The sequence below is a fragment of the Neolamprologus multifasciatus genome, chromosome 3, assembly GCF_963576455.1.
Source record: "Neolamprologus multifasciatus chromosome 3, fNeoMul1.2, whole genome shotgun sequence".
NCBI lineage: Eukaryota > Metazoa > Chordata > Actinopteri > Cichliformes > Cichlidae > Neolamprologus > Neolamprologus multifasciatus.
The window spans coordinates 40,354,309-40,369,589 of record NC_140441.1 but is presented as its reverse complement, the minus strand read 5'-3'; the positions used below and the strand labels follow the sequence as shown (position 1 = coordinate 40,369,589).

Sequence of the window (15,281 nt, the reverse complement as noted above, 5' to 3'; positions counted from 1 at the left end):
GATGTCACTCTAGGATCTTCGCTAGCTTTATGTTATTATTGTCTGTGCAGATATCTGCTGAGGACAAAGGTTGTGCTAGTAGCACAATGCATTTTTTGACACAATTTGCATGTTCTTATTTTTTTGTACATTAACAATAAAAGCAATAAAAACTTTTCACTCAACTGGAGCTCTAAATTAGCTTTTTACACCAAGTAACAGACATTCAACATTTACATTCAACATGTTAGACAACATTGTTTAACATTTGCACTTACTCACATGAAAGCATTAGGGTTCAGTATATTGCCCAAGCTTAGATATGCAGAGTAACCAGAGTAACCACTCACTCACTGATCGGTAAACAACCCACTCTTCCTCCTGAGCTACAATCTCAAAACAGTTTTACTTTGGCCAGGAATCACACCTATGTCAACTGCTTGGAAGGCAACTAAGCTAACTATACATCCAGTGCTGAAACATACAGATAGAAATGGGACATACAACACTGCAAGGTGAACTGCTAATTACTGCCTTTGTTACCTTTTTAAGTTCAGGCTCTGGCTGCTGTTCTCAGCTTGGCATAAACTCTTGGCTACATTTGTGTTAGCAGGCTGTCTGTGCAGGTGCTTTCACAGACATGCTAACACATGCTAAAACTTGTGTTGGCAATCAAATGTAGTTGTTTTGTGATCCGGTTTGCACTTTAACATTACAGTCCTGTCTTTTTATGCAATAAACACCTGCAAGTCCACTCCTCAAAAATTGTAGATTGCTCGACTGTTTTCCTCCTCCTGCCACACAAACTGAAATCACTTGATGCTATCGTAAAAAACACTTTGCGGTATTACAAGTAGCTCAAAGGTCACAACAAATAATGGGATGTAAAAAACACTATATGGAAAAATTATGTGATATGTCAGTGAGTGAGTAGTGTTGGTATGTTTGCATGTGAGCACTTGTGATAAATGAAACGCTGTTTGAGTGTAGAAAAGGAGCGCAAAGGGAGGACTGAGCAGCAATTTTCGTCTCTCACCTGCAGCAAAAAACAGAGACACAAAAGCTCCGTCCACATGTACACTTGTATTTTAGCGAATGTGGCTTTTTCTTTGCTATATGTTTTTGTGCACATGTAAATGAAGCATATGAAAGACTCGGTTTTTACATTTACACACGAAAAAGGAAAATAGAGATGCTGTCTTGCGATGTTTTTGCCTTTCTCTACTTTTTCTACTATCTAATACCAGGTTGAGATGCAAATGAGGAGACTTCACTCAAGCAAGTCTGCTGGACCAGACGGAGTCCCCTCGTCCTCAAGGCCTGTGCCCCCAGCTGTGTGGAGTCTTTCATAAACTGTTTATGCTGAGTTTGAGTCTGCAGAGGGTCCCAGTGATGTAGAAGACATCATGCCTCGTCCCTATTCCAAAGACGCCACGTCCCAGTGGCCCCCAGGATTACAGGCCCGTGGCACTGACCTCCCACATCATGAAGACCCTGGAAAGGCTCACCTGGACCAGCTGCGACCCATAGTAAGACCACATCTGGATCCCCTTCAATTTGCTTATCAGCCTCGTCTCGGAACTGAGGACGCCATCATCTACCTGCTCAATCGTGTCTACACCCATCTGGACCAGCCGGCGAGCACTGTGAGGGTCATGTTTTTTGACTTTTCTAGTGCTTTCAATACCATCAGGCTGACCCTCCTGGGTGATAAGTTAACAGCGATTCAGGTGGATGCTTCTCTGGTGTCCTGGATTGTTGATTACCTGACAGGAAGACCACAATATGTATGTCTCCCACAGTGTATGTCTGACAAGGTAATCAGGAGCATAGGGGCACCACAGGGGACTGTCCTCTCCCCCTTCCTCTTCACCCTCTACACCACAGACTTCAGCCACTGCACAGAGACCTGCCATCTTCAGAAGTTTTCTGATGACTCTGCGGTGGTTGGATGCATCAGCAGGGATGATGAGACAGAGTACCGGGCTGTGGTCGACTCCTTTGTCACGTGGTGTGAGCAGAATCATCTGCAGCTCAACGTGGCAAAGCTCAAGGAACTGATTATGGACTTCAGGAAGACCAGGAAACACTTGACCCCTGTTTCAATTCAGGGGGTCAGTGTTGACATTGTGGAGGACTATAAATACCTTGGAGTACACATTGACAATAAACTGGACTGGGCTAAAAACACCACAGCACTTTACAGAAAGGGCCAGAGTCGTCTCTATTTTTTGAGGCGACTGAGGTCCTTCAACGTCTGCCAGAAAATGCTCAGGATTTTCTACGAGTCTGTTGTGGTCAGTACAATCCTCTATGCTGTTGCATGCTGGGGGAGCAGGCTGAGGGTAGCAGATGCCAACAGACTCGATAAACTCATCCACAAGGCCAGTAATGTTATGGGGATGGAGCTGGACTCCCTCAAGGTGGTGTCGGAGAGGCAGATGTTGTCCAAGATAAAGACAATGTTGGATAACACCTCCCACCCACTCCATGACATGCTGGTCAGTCACAGGAGCACCTTCAGTGAGAGACTGAGAGTACCGAAAAGCACCACTGATCGACACAGGAAATCATTCCTGCCTGTGGCCATCTCCCTATACAACGCATCCACTTAACACACTGTTTACTGCTACAGCTACACATGTTTCTTTTTCAGCTATTTAATAATAAGTGACTTTTATGTATATATATATGTATATATTGTGCTATTCTTAGTTAGTGTAGTGTCTGTCTTGTTAATGTTTGTTTATAATGGAGCACTGTAACAAAAAATAATTTCCCCTAGGGATCAATAAAGTATTCTGATTCTGATTCTGATTTTCAGTCAGATTAGGGTTATATGTTTGTTTGGGTCTTGACAACGCTTGAGATGGGTTTTTTTTAGTTTTATGTGGATGGGGGTATTTTATTTAAAGAAACTTGGGGGAGCTGTTTTAAAAATTCACCGTGTAGGTGTGGATGAAGACAAAGGCAACTGCGACCCAAGAGGTGGGCTCTTTTTTTTCAGCATCTAGTCATATCTAAAAGATACTTTAGGACACATCACTTATCTTATTTAGCCTATTAACTTTACAACACAGCTGAATCTATAATGCTGACAGAAAGAGGGGATAATTGTAAAATGCCAACATGTTCAGTTGTTACATGTTACCAAGCCAAGAAGAAGGAGACAAAGGAGACACTGATACTTGATACAGACACATAGTATACTATAGTAAACATCAGTATGAAATGTAAAATTTGGTTCTAAATTTCTTTGTCTAATGTGTATAATGACACAAAATCACCAGGCAAAATAGGTACACTCGAATAAGAGGATAACTCTTATTTAACTACATTTAAGTACTGCATAAATAATTTTAAATAGGGCCTAAATTGTAAGTATTTTACAGGAAAGGAGAAACAAATTATACTGTAATAAATTTTTCAGTACAGTGGTCCCTCACTATAACACGTTTCACCTTTCGCGGCCTTGCTGTTTCGCATGAAATTTTGCATGCTTTGCTTTTTACTGAGCCCCGCAGGGGACGTGGGAGAGAAAAAAATGATGATGAACTTTTGAGAGATCTCGCAAAACTTCAAACTGGTGGGTAACAGACATCTCCAAAAACGTTGGAGCACCTTTGCAAATATGTGATGTCTTGATAAACCAAGCAGATATTTGAAGTTTACACAGCTACATTCTCGCCTGAAAAGGCTGGTCCACAAAGGACACATTTGGAGCAGCCTTCGAATTGGGCCAGCCTTCGTCGCCTGGGTCGTCAGCTTCAAGCTGTCAGCCTCTGAAGGATGCAGCCTATTTTGCGAGATCTCGCAAAACGTTTGCGAGATCCCGATCTCCCATGTCCCTTGCAGGGCTCCGTAGTTTTTTCTTTTTCTTCTTTTTTTTTTTTTTTTTTTTTTTTTTACAGCACATTGTGTTCTGCATCCTGATTGGCTGTAGACCATTGTCAATCAATCTCGTGCCGTGTCTCCTGTACATTACAGAATGCGTCCAGCTTGTCAAGTTTAAATAAATCTTCGATCGCTACCAGTGTGACTTTGAAGTGCTGTACTGTGTGTTTGTAAGTTTTCTCCCCAACAAACATAACAATGTCGATGAAACGTTTTGCACCGTCAAAGTCACCTGCGGATGTCTTTGGTTTCATTCTATAATACTGGACTTATTTTTCTACAAAGGTTTGAACTTTGAGAGTGTTTAAACAAGAGAGAAAAGTGTGAAAATGTTCATGCCCATCTGAGAAAAGTGTATAAAATGTGTTGTGAGGGGTTCTACAGCCTTAAAACATCTATAATAATTGTATAAAAATAAAGTTGGCTACTTCGCAGATTTCACCTATTGCGGGTTAATTTTAGAACATAACTACCGCGATAAATGAGGGACCACTGTACTAAGTAATTTATTGAGAATTTTTCAGAAAAACAATATTTCCCCATTGGATAAGCAGAAGAGAATGGATGAACGGATAATATTTCACCATTTTACTAGGGTGACCAACCGTCCTCTTTTTTGCAGTTGTTGACTTGTAAAAGCCTATCGTTTAAATATGTTAAAGTTTTCTTTAAGCAATAGTATTATTAAAGTTTTTCATGACTTAGCCAAATCTCCTCTTTTTTGGAAATCAAATGGAAATCAAAATATGGTCACCCTAATTTTACAAGACAAGTTTGCTTTACTTTATGGGGTGCAGCCCATATTATTGAGTCATTTAACGTGGACTGAATTCAAGGTATTTTACCAGACAGGAGACACTCCTTTCCTGTACAGCTCTTTTGGAAGTTATGTTTAAACAGTGATTGCGAAAGAAAAAAAATCTTAGAATTTCTTAAACATTTCTTGCATTTTTCAACTGTCTTTTTTTCATCAACAACATGAAGTGCAGGTCTTCAGGGCCAGCTTATGTGATAGGAATTCCGTGGCAAGTGCAGGGTATCAAGCAAGTCCAGGGGATCAATCACTGCTCAATCTCATCATAACAACTTTATTCTCTTAAACATTAGATCTTTAAACCATAGTCTAAGTGGATACATCACCTGAACCTTAGATTTGATCTAAATCTGACCAGGCCTGCTTCAATTCACAACTGAAAAGTGTCTGTAGAATATTTTTGCCTGTACAGTATAGTTATTTATTTATTATTTTATTTTGTAACAATGGAAAAAAGTATTTACTCCTTTTCTGTTAGCTGACACCCATCCTAGAGTAAATAAGTGCAACAGACAGAAGTGGTACCAGCAAGTACAGACAGATTTACACTTTAAAAGATTGAGAGAAACTGTATTGTGATCTAAGGAGCTTGGAAGGAAAAGCGTCTGGACTTCTTTAACCTCCTAGAACCTGGCGTCCACATATGTGGACGTCACATTTTGGGTTGTCTAGACTAAAATATGTAAATCATGTAAATTGACAGAGTGAGTGCACAGAGGGCACCAAATTTTTGCAGAGTCGCCACAGACCTCCAAACTTCATGCGGTCTGCAGATCATGTGGATTTAGTCGTGAACCGTTTACCAAGCAGCGCGACCTGATTTCTGCTTGTCTAGTCTGCCATCTGGTGGAAAAAGGCGGTAAGTGCACGTATGACCGCCTGGGTCCACTTTTTTTCGTCTTTGTCTCTGTCTCAAATAAGCAGCTGCTACAAAGAAACCCCCGAACTGGTCCGCTGCTGTGTTTTATCCATGCCGGCTCCCTCACAGTCCGCCGGGCTTTGAGAAACACGCGCTTTAGGTACGTCCGTTACTAGGCTAGCCGAAGCTGTTAGCTTCCTCAGCAGCTACAACAGCCTGCGACGTTTACGGTAGAGGGTGTTTGTGCTAGCAGCCGCGGACGCTGACTTCAGCATTTAGATTAAAAAAAAAAAAGACGATGACGAAGCAGCGACCGCGTTAAACAGCTAACTAGCTTGAGCCCGCTGGTGAAGTGCGGCTATAAAACAAAGGGATTAGCAATGCTGGCCTCGAGCTGTAGCAACACCTAATAACGGTCGCAGCTAACAGTTTTTACAGTAAACAAATGCTATGATGAAAAACATTGCATAGAAGTACTAGTATTGTGTTGATCACAGGATAAGTCGCTCTACTTTCCCTTTTACTGATGTGAGCGTTGGTGGTATAGTGGTTAGCATAGCTGCCTTCCAAGCAGTTGACCCGGGTTCGATTCCCGGCCAACGCAAAGTCATTTTTTCACTAAAGTGGCAACTTTAGATTCTACTGTTAACAATTGCATATTTAAAAACGTGCTCACCCCAACGGCTTTCATTTGGTGTCTGAAAACTTTTTGTGGGGGAAAAGCTTTTTGTGGTATGAAAACTAAAGTCATTTAAACACACTGTTAGAATTTAAAGCTACCCGGATTTTCAGGCACTAATGCAGGCACAATCAGCTGTCTATGTCCTGTTAATGGGGACTTTGGCACGACTGTCCTATCTTCTCTTGCTTGCCGTGATCAAATTCAGTGAGTGTTCATAGCAACGGGAACAGAAATTTGATTCTACAAACTTAAACATCTCATGACACTAAATACAAAATATATTAAAAAATATATAACTTGTCTCTTATGTTGTTCCTGCAGCTGCTGAATGAGCTCTGTTAGTACATGCCGACATGGGGAGGTATTTCCACAGCGAGGTGGACATTAAGAGCCCGTGGCATCAGGTGCTGGCTGCCTTCTGGCAGCGCTACCCAAACCCATACAGGTAATTAACGATTGTTTCAGTGAATATGCAAAGTGATTTCTCATCAATGAATCCAATATTTTTTCCTTATAAAACAGTGAAAAATGTCATCTTATTATCTAGTACAATAAAAGAAAAAAACCCACATTAGTCCATTTTCTCCAGACAATAGACGAAGTGGACCAAACTGTAGTGCTTTTATCTTGACTGCATCAACCCTGGGTGTTGTTTGGAGAACTTCAGTTTTTTATACAATAAAAGACATTTAAAAATAAACAGAATGTGTGAGTGTCCTCAAAAAAAAATAGATCTGTTTTGGTGTACCAGCACCCATGTACTCACGGAAGATGTCCTATACCGCGAGGTCACCTCCAGCAACCACCTGCTGTCCAGGCGACTGCTGACGAAGACCAACCGCCTGCCGGGCTGGGCGGAGCGGGTCTTCCCCATGCACATGGCTCGGGCGGTCTACGTCCTAGAAGATTCTATCGTGGACCCTCAGGCCCACACACTCATCACCAAGACCTGGAACCTGAACCACAACACGCTGATGGTGAGATGCGCTCTGATTAGATCACTGTGGTTAATTAACCCCCCCACCCCCACCCCATGACAGATAGGATAGAGTTCAGATCGATGGTCTTATTGTCATCAAGCGATTTCTCCCACTTTGAATGGGGCAGTTTGCAGTTTGAGATAACCAATCAGAAAATGGCCACGAGCTGTGAATAGCATGAAAGCATGAGATCATGGTCATAAGAGGTGGATGTAATAGAGCAGACCTTCCCAAAGTGTGGGGCCCACCCCCCAGGGGGGGCACAGAGCCATTGCAGGGGGGGCGCGGTATGAAAAGGGGGGGGGAGAAAAAACAAAATGCTTGGACACTGCTAGCACAGGGCGCCCACAGAAATGCAAAGCAGGAGATGAAGCATCGCTGAATATGTTTCCAAACCAACTTCATTGTAAGCCAAAGACTAGAAAATCTGGTGAAGCATATCTGCCCTTTGGTTTCACCTGCACACCGTCGGGAGCAGCACTGGGCTCTCCAAATCACGGACAAACAGTATCCCACAGTTGTTTGTGTTTTTAAATCCATTTTGCACAGAGAGACATTTTTTGAAAAATGCATTGATAGCAATGTTGAATATTATTACACATACAGTAAAATAATCACACCGTGACGCCTCTGCCTTTCTAAATGGAGGGACAGTAACTGCGTTTGTATATGTTAGCGTGTAAAACCTGAAGACAGTAAGATTAACAGTATTTTGTCTCTATCTGCCATTCTGCAATTCATCTCATGTAAACAATAACGTGGCGCACAGCGTGACGTGAAAAAAGGCACATACCTTTGACGTTGCGTGACAAACTCTGTATTCCTCGTCCACACGTAAACGGAAAAAAAGGTGTTTTAAAAAATCTCAGTTTTCGGTGATTCGAAACGCCGTTTACGTGTGGACGACACAGCTGCGTTTTCAAAAATACCCGTGTAGGTGTGGACGTAGCGTAATAGAGTTAGTAGTTTATTTTCTTACTACCTGTAATTTATTGCAGATTACTTGTATTTGCTTAATTGTTTACTAAATGTTTGAGGTGTGAAAGAAACTGCAATGGAGCAAAATATGGGTGTGTGTGGTTGGAGGATGTGTTTGTGCGTGTGTGTGCGTGTTGTAAAACAAAGGGGGGCCTAGCAAAAAAAGTTTGGGAACCACTGTAATCGAGGAACCAGCTGACATGGTTTGAGCACCTCAATAGGAGATCTCCTGCACATCTAGACTTTGATGGACTAGGTCAGGGGTTTTGGGCATGTCCAGCTGTGAGGAGACCTGGGACAGAAACAGGACTGGACTGGGAATGCCTTGCTGGAAAGGTTGGAGGTAGTTGCCTAAATGAGGCCATTCTCTCCACTTTTGCTTATCTCAGAGAGGACAAGAAAATGGATGAATTTGTGGATTTAAAGAACTGCACTGAACACAGGTATAAATGTTTTTTGACTGGAAAACTACAAATGGTAAATGGCCTGTATTTGTATAGCGCTTTTACTAGTCGCCCCTAGGGACCCCAAAGTGCTTTACACACCCAGTCATCCACCCATTCACACACACATTCACACACTGGTGGAGGCAAGCTACAGTTGTAGCCACAGCTGCCCTGGGGCAGACCGACAGAAGCGAGGCTGCCATATCGCGCCATCGGCCCTTCTGGCCAACACCAGTAGGCGGTAGGTGAAGTGTCTTGCCCAAGGACACAACAACCGAGACTATCCGAGCCGGGGCTCGAACCGGCCGTGGTTGAATATAATACTTTTTCCCGTGCTTGAACATAGTTTGTGTTTGGAGTAAAAACTGGCTTTTTTGTACATTTTCTACCATCTCTGCCTCTAAGACTGTTGTGGAGCGGTGTCTGTTTGAAGAGAACCATGGTCGGCCATCTTGGACCAAATTGAGGAGGGAGGCCTGGATCTCCACAGCTGTATATGGACTGGGTCGACCCATACAGGTATACACAAACATACAAATGTTTCAGTCCTAAGGAAAATTGGCCACCAAAGCCCAAACTCAACCTACTATCACTTAAAGTATAAAGAACACACCAGCTTCTCTTAGTGTATTTCTGATAGAGATTGACAGACCACGTGACCTTTGTGCATTGCTTTGTGGGTACCAGTGGCAACAAAATCTAAACACTGCATCAAGCGCTAGTATTTCCAGCACCGGTAATCATTAATTCTGCGGTTTTAATCCCTACTTGCATTTTATTTGCCCCAAAAACAGTTATGTACAAAACGACGGACAACACGGCAGGTTCGTACAAAGACAGACTTGATGAAAAGGAAAAAAAAAAACTGTGAGGAAAAAATCAAAGGATTGAAAGGGTCAGACCCATACGAGCATACAGAGTGGAGTAAGGACGTTAGCGTGCTGCCCAACTTTCATCACGCACATATTTATTATTATATGGTCCTAAGTGTGAGTGTATGCACTTCACGTTTATTAACTTCAGATCCCTGCAACAAGCCCAGTTCCAGTTTACTTTGGTGGTTTGGACTATTCCATTTCACAACTGTTGTTACATTCTTTTCCTTTATCTCCTGTACAGGCCAACGCAATCTATTTGTCGTTTCAGGTTGTAGTATTACACAACATTTTCAGATCTAATAGAAAAAAAAATAAGTGTTTCATAATTCATTCAATTTGTCTTTCTTTATAATCTGCATTATTGTTTCCTTCTATTATAGAATCTTACAAGAAAGAGGCAAAATTGTATTCCATTAACTTTATTAGCTGCTTCGATAAAAAACAAATCAACAATGCAAAAAAAACCCAACAAAAAAACAACAACAACAACATTGCAAACCAGCATACTAGAAAACAGTTACTCATCACTTGATTGCTTCCACACAACCCTTGGGCACATATATGTGGGATTTTCGTGGCTGTTTTGATCTCGCTCTCTCTCTTAACCGATCAAATCTGCCTGTGGTAGCAGCTTTAAACTCGGTATGACCCAGGTTGATAGAGGGTGCCCAGTCTGGATCGCATTCCAGCATTTTTTAGGCTGGTTCTCCTACAAAACATAACAAACATTAGCCCGCAAAGCCACAGTGAACAAAGCAGCATAGCGCAACGAATTCTATTCCAATCAATATAAGACTTATTTGTAACCTACACCAACAATTATGTTATGATAAATTACGTAATAACTACAACAGAAGACTTACCTTTGTGGAAATGCTTGGAGCAGACTAACATGTGAGCTGGTGTGTTCTGAAATGTTATATTTGGTCTTCAAATTGCTGCAATCCAGGCCATACGTCGGCTCTTTGTTACTTCGGAAACATGGCTTGAACAATTTCTCTTCCACGACGTAATCCCATTAACGATCTTTTTACCCGTCAGCTTCCCGTTGCTGTCATGCGACCGGCTATTGCAGTTAATAATACAACAGCTTCTCGCCATTTTTTGTGTTTCTTTTTATCGCTGTGTGACTGTTTTCATGTGAAAGCCTGCGTGTGCTAGTACTGCTTGCCACGCGTTCCCAGAATCCTTTGCGGTTTTACCCCTGAATGACATCACATTTTCAATCTCTATAAAAGATCCACAGTAATGGCTGGAGGTGTGGTCAGCACGAACTTGATAACGGCTGCTTAGTTTGCCTTAATGTTCTGCATGTTTGCGATTATAATTTTATTCCATTATTTTTGCAGTTGGGTTGCTCATGTTATGCTTTACATAGCTTCATGTTGGATTAGCTAATATCTCAGTTACTCCTTGGCAACGCAGGTCATAAATAAAACCCCTGACTAGTTAGCGAGTTGTTGCTCGGGAAATTCGTTGCAAAGAGGGTGCTGCACCAAAATTCTGTCTGCGATTGGTTTGGTCTCTTATCAGATTGTCCATTGTCGCCCATAGTTTGCATGGAAGATGCTGACTTGTCTGCAAACACTCAGAAAATTGTGAAGTAATACCTCCTGGCTCTCAAGCCAAGCCAAGATACCAAAACCAACTATGTGACACTTCGTCAGTATCTATATACAGCTAACGTATGGTGCGGGTATTTATCTTTGACTAATTCTTTGTCTTTCTCCACCAGGAATTCGGTCTTGCCAGGTTTAAAAGTAACCAAGCTAAAGCCATGAGAGGGCTGGAGTACTCTCTCTCCAAGCTACAGAGTAAGTCACAAATACTGCACACACACATTTGTATTTCACCTCTGAGGGCTTCACCAAAACCTGAAGCTTAATTACCATTGAAGTTATGTGTTTTTGTCTGAAAAAAGTCCTGAAACTGTAAAAAGAAATCCAGTTAAAACCAAGAAAACAAACATCAGCCTATTACAAAACCGCTGTTTTTCTTTCTTAACCCTTTAAAGCCGGTTGGAGCGGGCACGCTCCGTTTTGCATAGCTATTTTTAAATCCGGGTAGCACTGCAACCACGTAAGCTAGCGCAATAATTTTTTTTGCATATGAAACCGGAGGAGTTGTACTTACATCTTATGCCATGAGCTTGTCCAGTTTCCTTCCACATATAGCTTTGCAAAAACTGCATACAAAGCACTTGCAGCAACAAAAACATAATATTCCAGAAACACGATTTGCCGATCCGATCAGCTGTTCATAACACTTCCTACGTCCATCAGCGCGAACTATCGCATGTCCGCCATTACCTGCCCGAAACCGGAAGTGACGTCATTTTGCGGAAATGTAGTTTTTTACCATCAGGACCTTATGAGCCTATACTTGTGTTTTTAAAAGTTATGTTTGACTTTATGACTTTCTGTGTCGTTTCTGGGATGCTTAGGACTCATATTGCACTGCTGGAAATAGTTTATTTTGATGCATATGCTGTTATTTTGCAAATTTGCACTATAATATTTATTTTCGTTTTTCCTGCAGTATATAAAAATTGGTGTATTTCAAAAATAAAACTATGAAGACACTTAAAATAAATTTCCTGTGGTGGGAAACTATTTTGTGCAACTTTTTTGTATTTACAGTTTTGAGGGATAAGCCTCTTAAATTTCTCTAACTAGAAATATATGTTAAAAAACAAAAACGATTTTAAATTTTTTTGTAGTTTATTGCACTTTTTTGCAATTTATGTAATTACTATGCACTTAATGCAGACATATCATTAAAATTTGGGCTATAATGGTTGTATTGATGTATATAAACTTGAAATGCTTCCAAAAATGGCTCTACAACATGTAAAAATATAATATAAGCTCTGGCGAACTTGGTTCTATGGTAGGTCTTAAAGGGTTAAAAAGGGAAATCATCATTTAAAAACTATGGTTTTTATTTTCTCGGATCATCTTTGTCTAATTTAACTTTTAGAGCATTTCATTAAATGTACTGTATTGCACACCTTTGGTGGTGGCTTAGAGTGATGTCAAATTTTTCATTGATTTTTAGATTTGGTCACAGGATTCACAATTTTTTTTATTTATTAAAATATGAATAACAAATGTCATATGAGTCTTCTCTTTTGACTTTTTTAAATGTAAATGTAGTTTAGATCAGCCTGATTTTCGGTCATTAGAACTTAAACCTTAGATTGCATGTAAAAGACGACGGTACACTCTGGGTGTGAGAACTGTGCATTTTCTTTTCTTGTTTTAAACCTTAAACCTATTTTCAGCTCCATTATGCTCATATTCAGTTTATTTTTCACTTCAGGGCTCAGATCAGTGTGACAGTTCCTCATTTTCTACTTTTATTTATCCACAGCTAGTGACCAGGTAGAGTCATCAGAGAAGCAGAAGCCCCTCCCACCAAAAGCCACGCCATCCCCCAACCAGAAACCCAAACAGTTTGTCTGAACCTCAGTAGGAACAACAAGCCCACAATGGCTCGTTTGAAGAGCAGCACTGAAACGGTGGGGCATCCACTCATCCTCAGCTCTGATTGGTGACTCATTAGCTGATACTGATTACTTTTCAAAGTCACCAATCAGAGCAATGAACTACAATAATTCCCAGGATTCCTTGGGACTGATTTAATCATCTTATTAAAGTTTTAGTAATTTATTTTTTTTTAAGTTTGCAGTTTGTAATTTGTCAGTTATGTAATGTAAACAGGATATTAAGTTAATAATTTAAGTTTATGTTGACTTATCTTTGTTTTTATATTTTTATATGGAAATAGTTTTTTATCTTATTTTGTAGAATTCTCTGAATGATTATTGTCATCTTGGATTTCTTTGGGACCCCCCACAGTAAATGTCTTAAGAGATTTTCTATCGACAGGAACGGGTTTACATCAGATTCAGGTAGTTTAGAATCAGACTGTTGTAGAAATGCATGTTTCATAGTATCTATGTGCCAGTTTAAGTAGATGTTTGTTTTCTGGTGGTATGGCTCTGATCTTAAAATTCCAATAGATTTATGTTCTGGATAATTGGCCAACCCATTGAGACCAAGGGGAAGGTCAGAGTTGTTTTGTTTTGTCTCATGCTAAAGAGGATATTGTGTTTTAGATGTAGTCTTATCCATTTTCCCATTTTTCCATTTGGTAGCTCGCTGTATGTTAATATTGCAGCATGCCAAGCTGCATTATGCAAAATCAACCTCTGGGGCTAACAAATAAAGCTAATGTTAAAGCACTGAACACTGCAGTTTCTCCAATATCCACTTCAGACTGGTTCCAAAAGTGAGTCAGTTCCCACAAACGCAAAATGTCAAACTTTACAACAGAAATAAAGATATTTACAGACTGCTACAAAAATATATTTTGGCCATATAAACTGTCCTGCATGTTGGCTAGAAGAGGGACATCAGTGTTAAAACTACTGCCCACTCCCTGTGTGTTCTATATAATATCTCTTCACACATCTTGACGCTGAAGGTTCTAAAATATCTGAACTTGGCCAAGGTATATTCTTCTTGTTAGTGATCAGGATTAACTAATTCAATTCAGTTTTATTTTTGTAGTGCTAAGTCACAGCACCAGTTACCTCAAGGTGCTTACATGGTAAAGTAAGCACCTGAAAATAAAAGAGAAAAAACTTGTGGGCTGCAAATGGTAGTTTCTCTTCGCCCGGATAAAAAGAATTTGTTAAACATCCCTCACTGGATTGACCAATGCTTGTAATGGGAAAGCGTAAGTGAAGATATAAGAAGGAGAACTGTAGATTAACATGAGTTGGGAAGGTCTGTTGGAGCCATTTCTAAGCAACTGCAGATTCCAAGATCATCAGTTCCAACAGTTTCATCTAAGTACAAGTTATTTGGATGTCTCATTGCTAAGGGTTGAAAGAAGAGCCAAACTGTCACTATCAGATGAGAGGAAATTGGTCAGGATGTTCAGGGATCCCCCAGGCTCAAGCCTGCCATGAACAGGAAACTTCTGGAACACCAGCATCAACGTCGATAGCGAAGTCAGTTTTAAATTGCCACGGAATGAGAGGGTGCTGACCAAGAAACAAACCCCTACTCCAAACATAACACCTTCAAACTCCACTGAAATTTGTAGCTGCCCATATGGACAAACCAAATGCATTCTGCAGAACATCTTTATGATGAGACTAGACGACCGGGGCGGCGGGTTGGGAAGCTCAACTTGTAACCGGAAGGTTGCCGGTTCGATGGACAAGACACTTCACCTACTGCCTACTGGTGTTGGCCAGAAGGGGCTGATGGCGTGATATGGCAGTCTCACTTCTGTCAGTCTGCCCCAGCGCAGCTGTGGCTACAACTGTAGCTTGCCTCCACCAGTGTGTGAGTGAATGAATAGTGGAATTGTAAAGCGCTTTAAGGGTGTCAAAAAGCACTATATAAATGCAATCCATTATTATTATTATTAGACAAAGGTTGAACTATTTGGCCAAAATGACAGGAGGTGTGTTTGGAGGAGTAGCACTGCAGCGGCCGTCAAGCATGGTGGTAGCGTCATGCTCTGGGGCTGTTTTTACACTATTGCTACTGGTAGATTACACAATGTGGATGCAATAACACAGGACTCTCCTTTTTTTTTTTACTTGACAATGATCCCAAACACAAACGAAAACTCGATTTCAAATGTATAAAGCACATTAGCTCACATTAGCTAAGCCAGGTCTTTGCAAGGAAACTAACCAATTGAAATAAACTCTATCAATTCTGCCATGATGAATGGTCAAATATCCAGCC

The 15,281-nt window shown here is 40.9% G+C and overlaps 1 protein-coding gene and 1 non-coding gene across 5 annotated transcripts; both read left to right on the top strand.

Annotated features, from left to right (window-relative positions):
• The first annotated feature begins 4,837 nt into the window (after nt 1-4,837).
• Nucleotides 4,838-13,673, top strand: prelid1b (PRELI domain containing 1b). 4 transcript variants are annotated; one of them, XM_085145516.1, is made up of 6 exons: nt 4,838-5,546; nt 6,550-6,673; nt 6,980-7,205; nt 9,038-9,151; nt 11,246-11,324; nt 12,883-13,673. In XM_085145516.1, the coding sequence occupies exons 2-6, from the start codon at nt 6,582-6,584 to the stop codon at nt 12,972-12,974; spliced, it is 603 nt and encodes a 200-aa protein (XP_085001642.1). In that variant the 5' UTR covers nt 4,838-5,546; nt 6,550-6,581; the 3' UTR covers nt 12,975-13,673. The 4 variants fall into 4 exon arrangements, with proteins under 4 accessions (XP_085001642.1, XP_085001650.1, XP_085001626.1 ...); XM_085145524.1 differs by lacking the exon at nt 4,838-5,546 and adding an exon at nt 5,557-5,706 and having other exon boundaries at nt 7,028-7,205; XM_085145500.1 differs by lacking the exon at nt 4,838-5,546 and adding an exon at nt 5,557-5,706.
• Nucleotides 6,079-6,150, top strand: trnag-ucc (transfer RNA glycine (anticodon UCC)). The gene has a single exon. It is a non-coding gene; the product is annotated as a tRNA-Gly (tRNA).
• Nucleotides 13,674-15,281: the final 1,608 nt, after the last annotated feature.

Excerpts from the sequence above, each read along its gene's own strand:
- prelid1b (XM_085145516.1), top strand. The coding sequence starts at position 6,582 with ATGGGGAGGTATTTCCACAGCGAGGTGGACATTAAGAGCCCGTGGCAT. Across the intron at positions 6,674-6,979 it reads CGCTACCCAAACCCATACAG|CACCCATGTACTCACGGAAG; the intron begins GTAATTAACGAT and ends TTGGTGTACCAG. Across the intron at positions 7,206-9,037 it reads TGAACCACAACACGCTGATG|ACTGTTGTGGAGCGGTGTCT; the intron begins GTGAGATGCGCT and ends TCTGCCTCTAAG.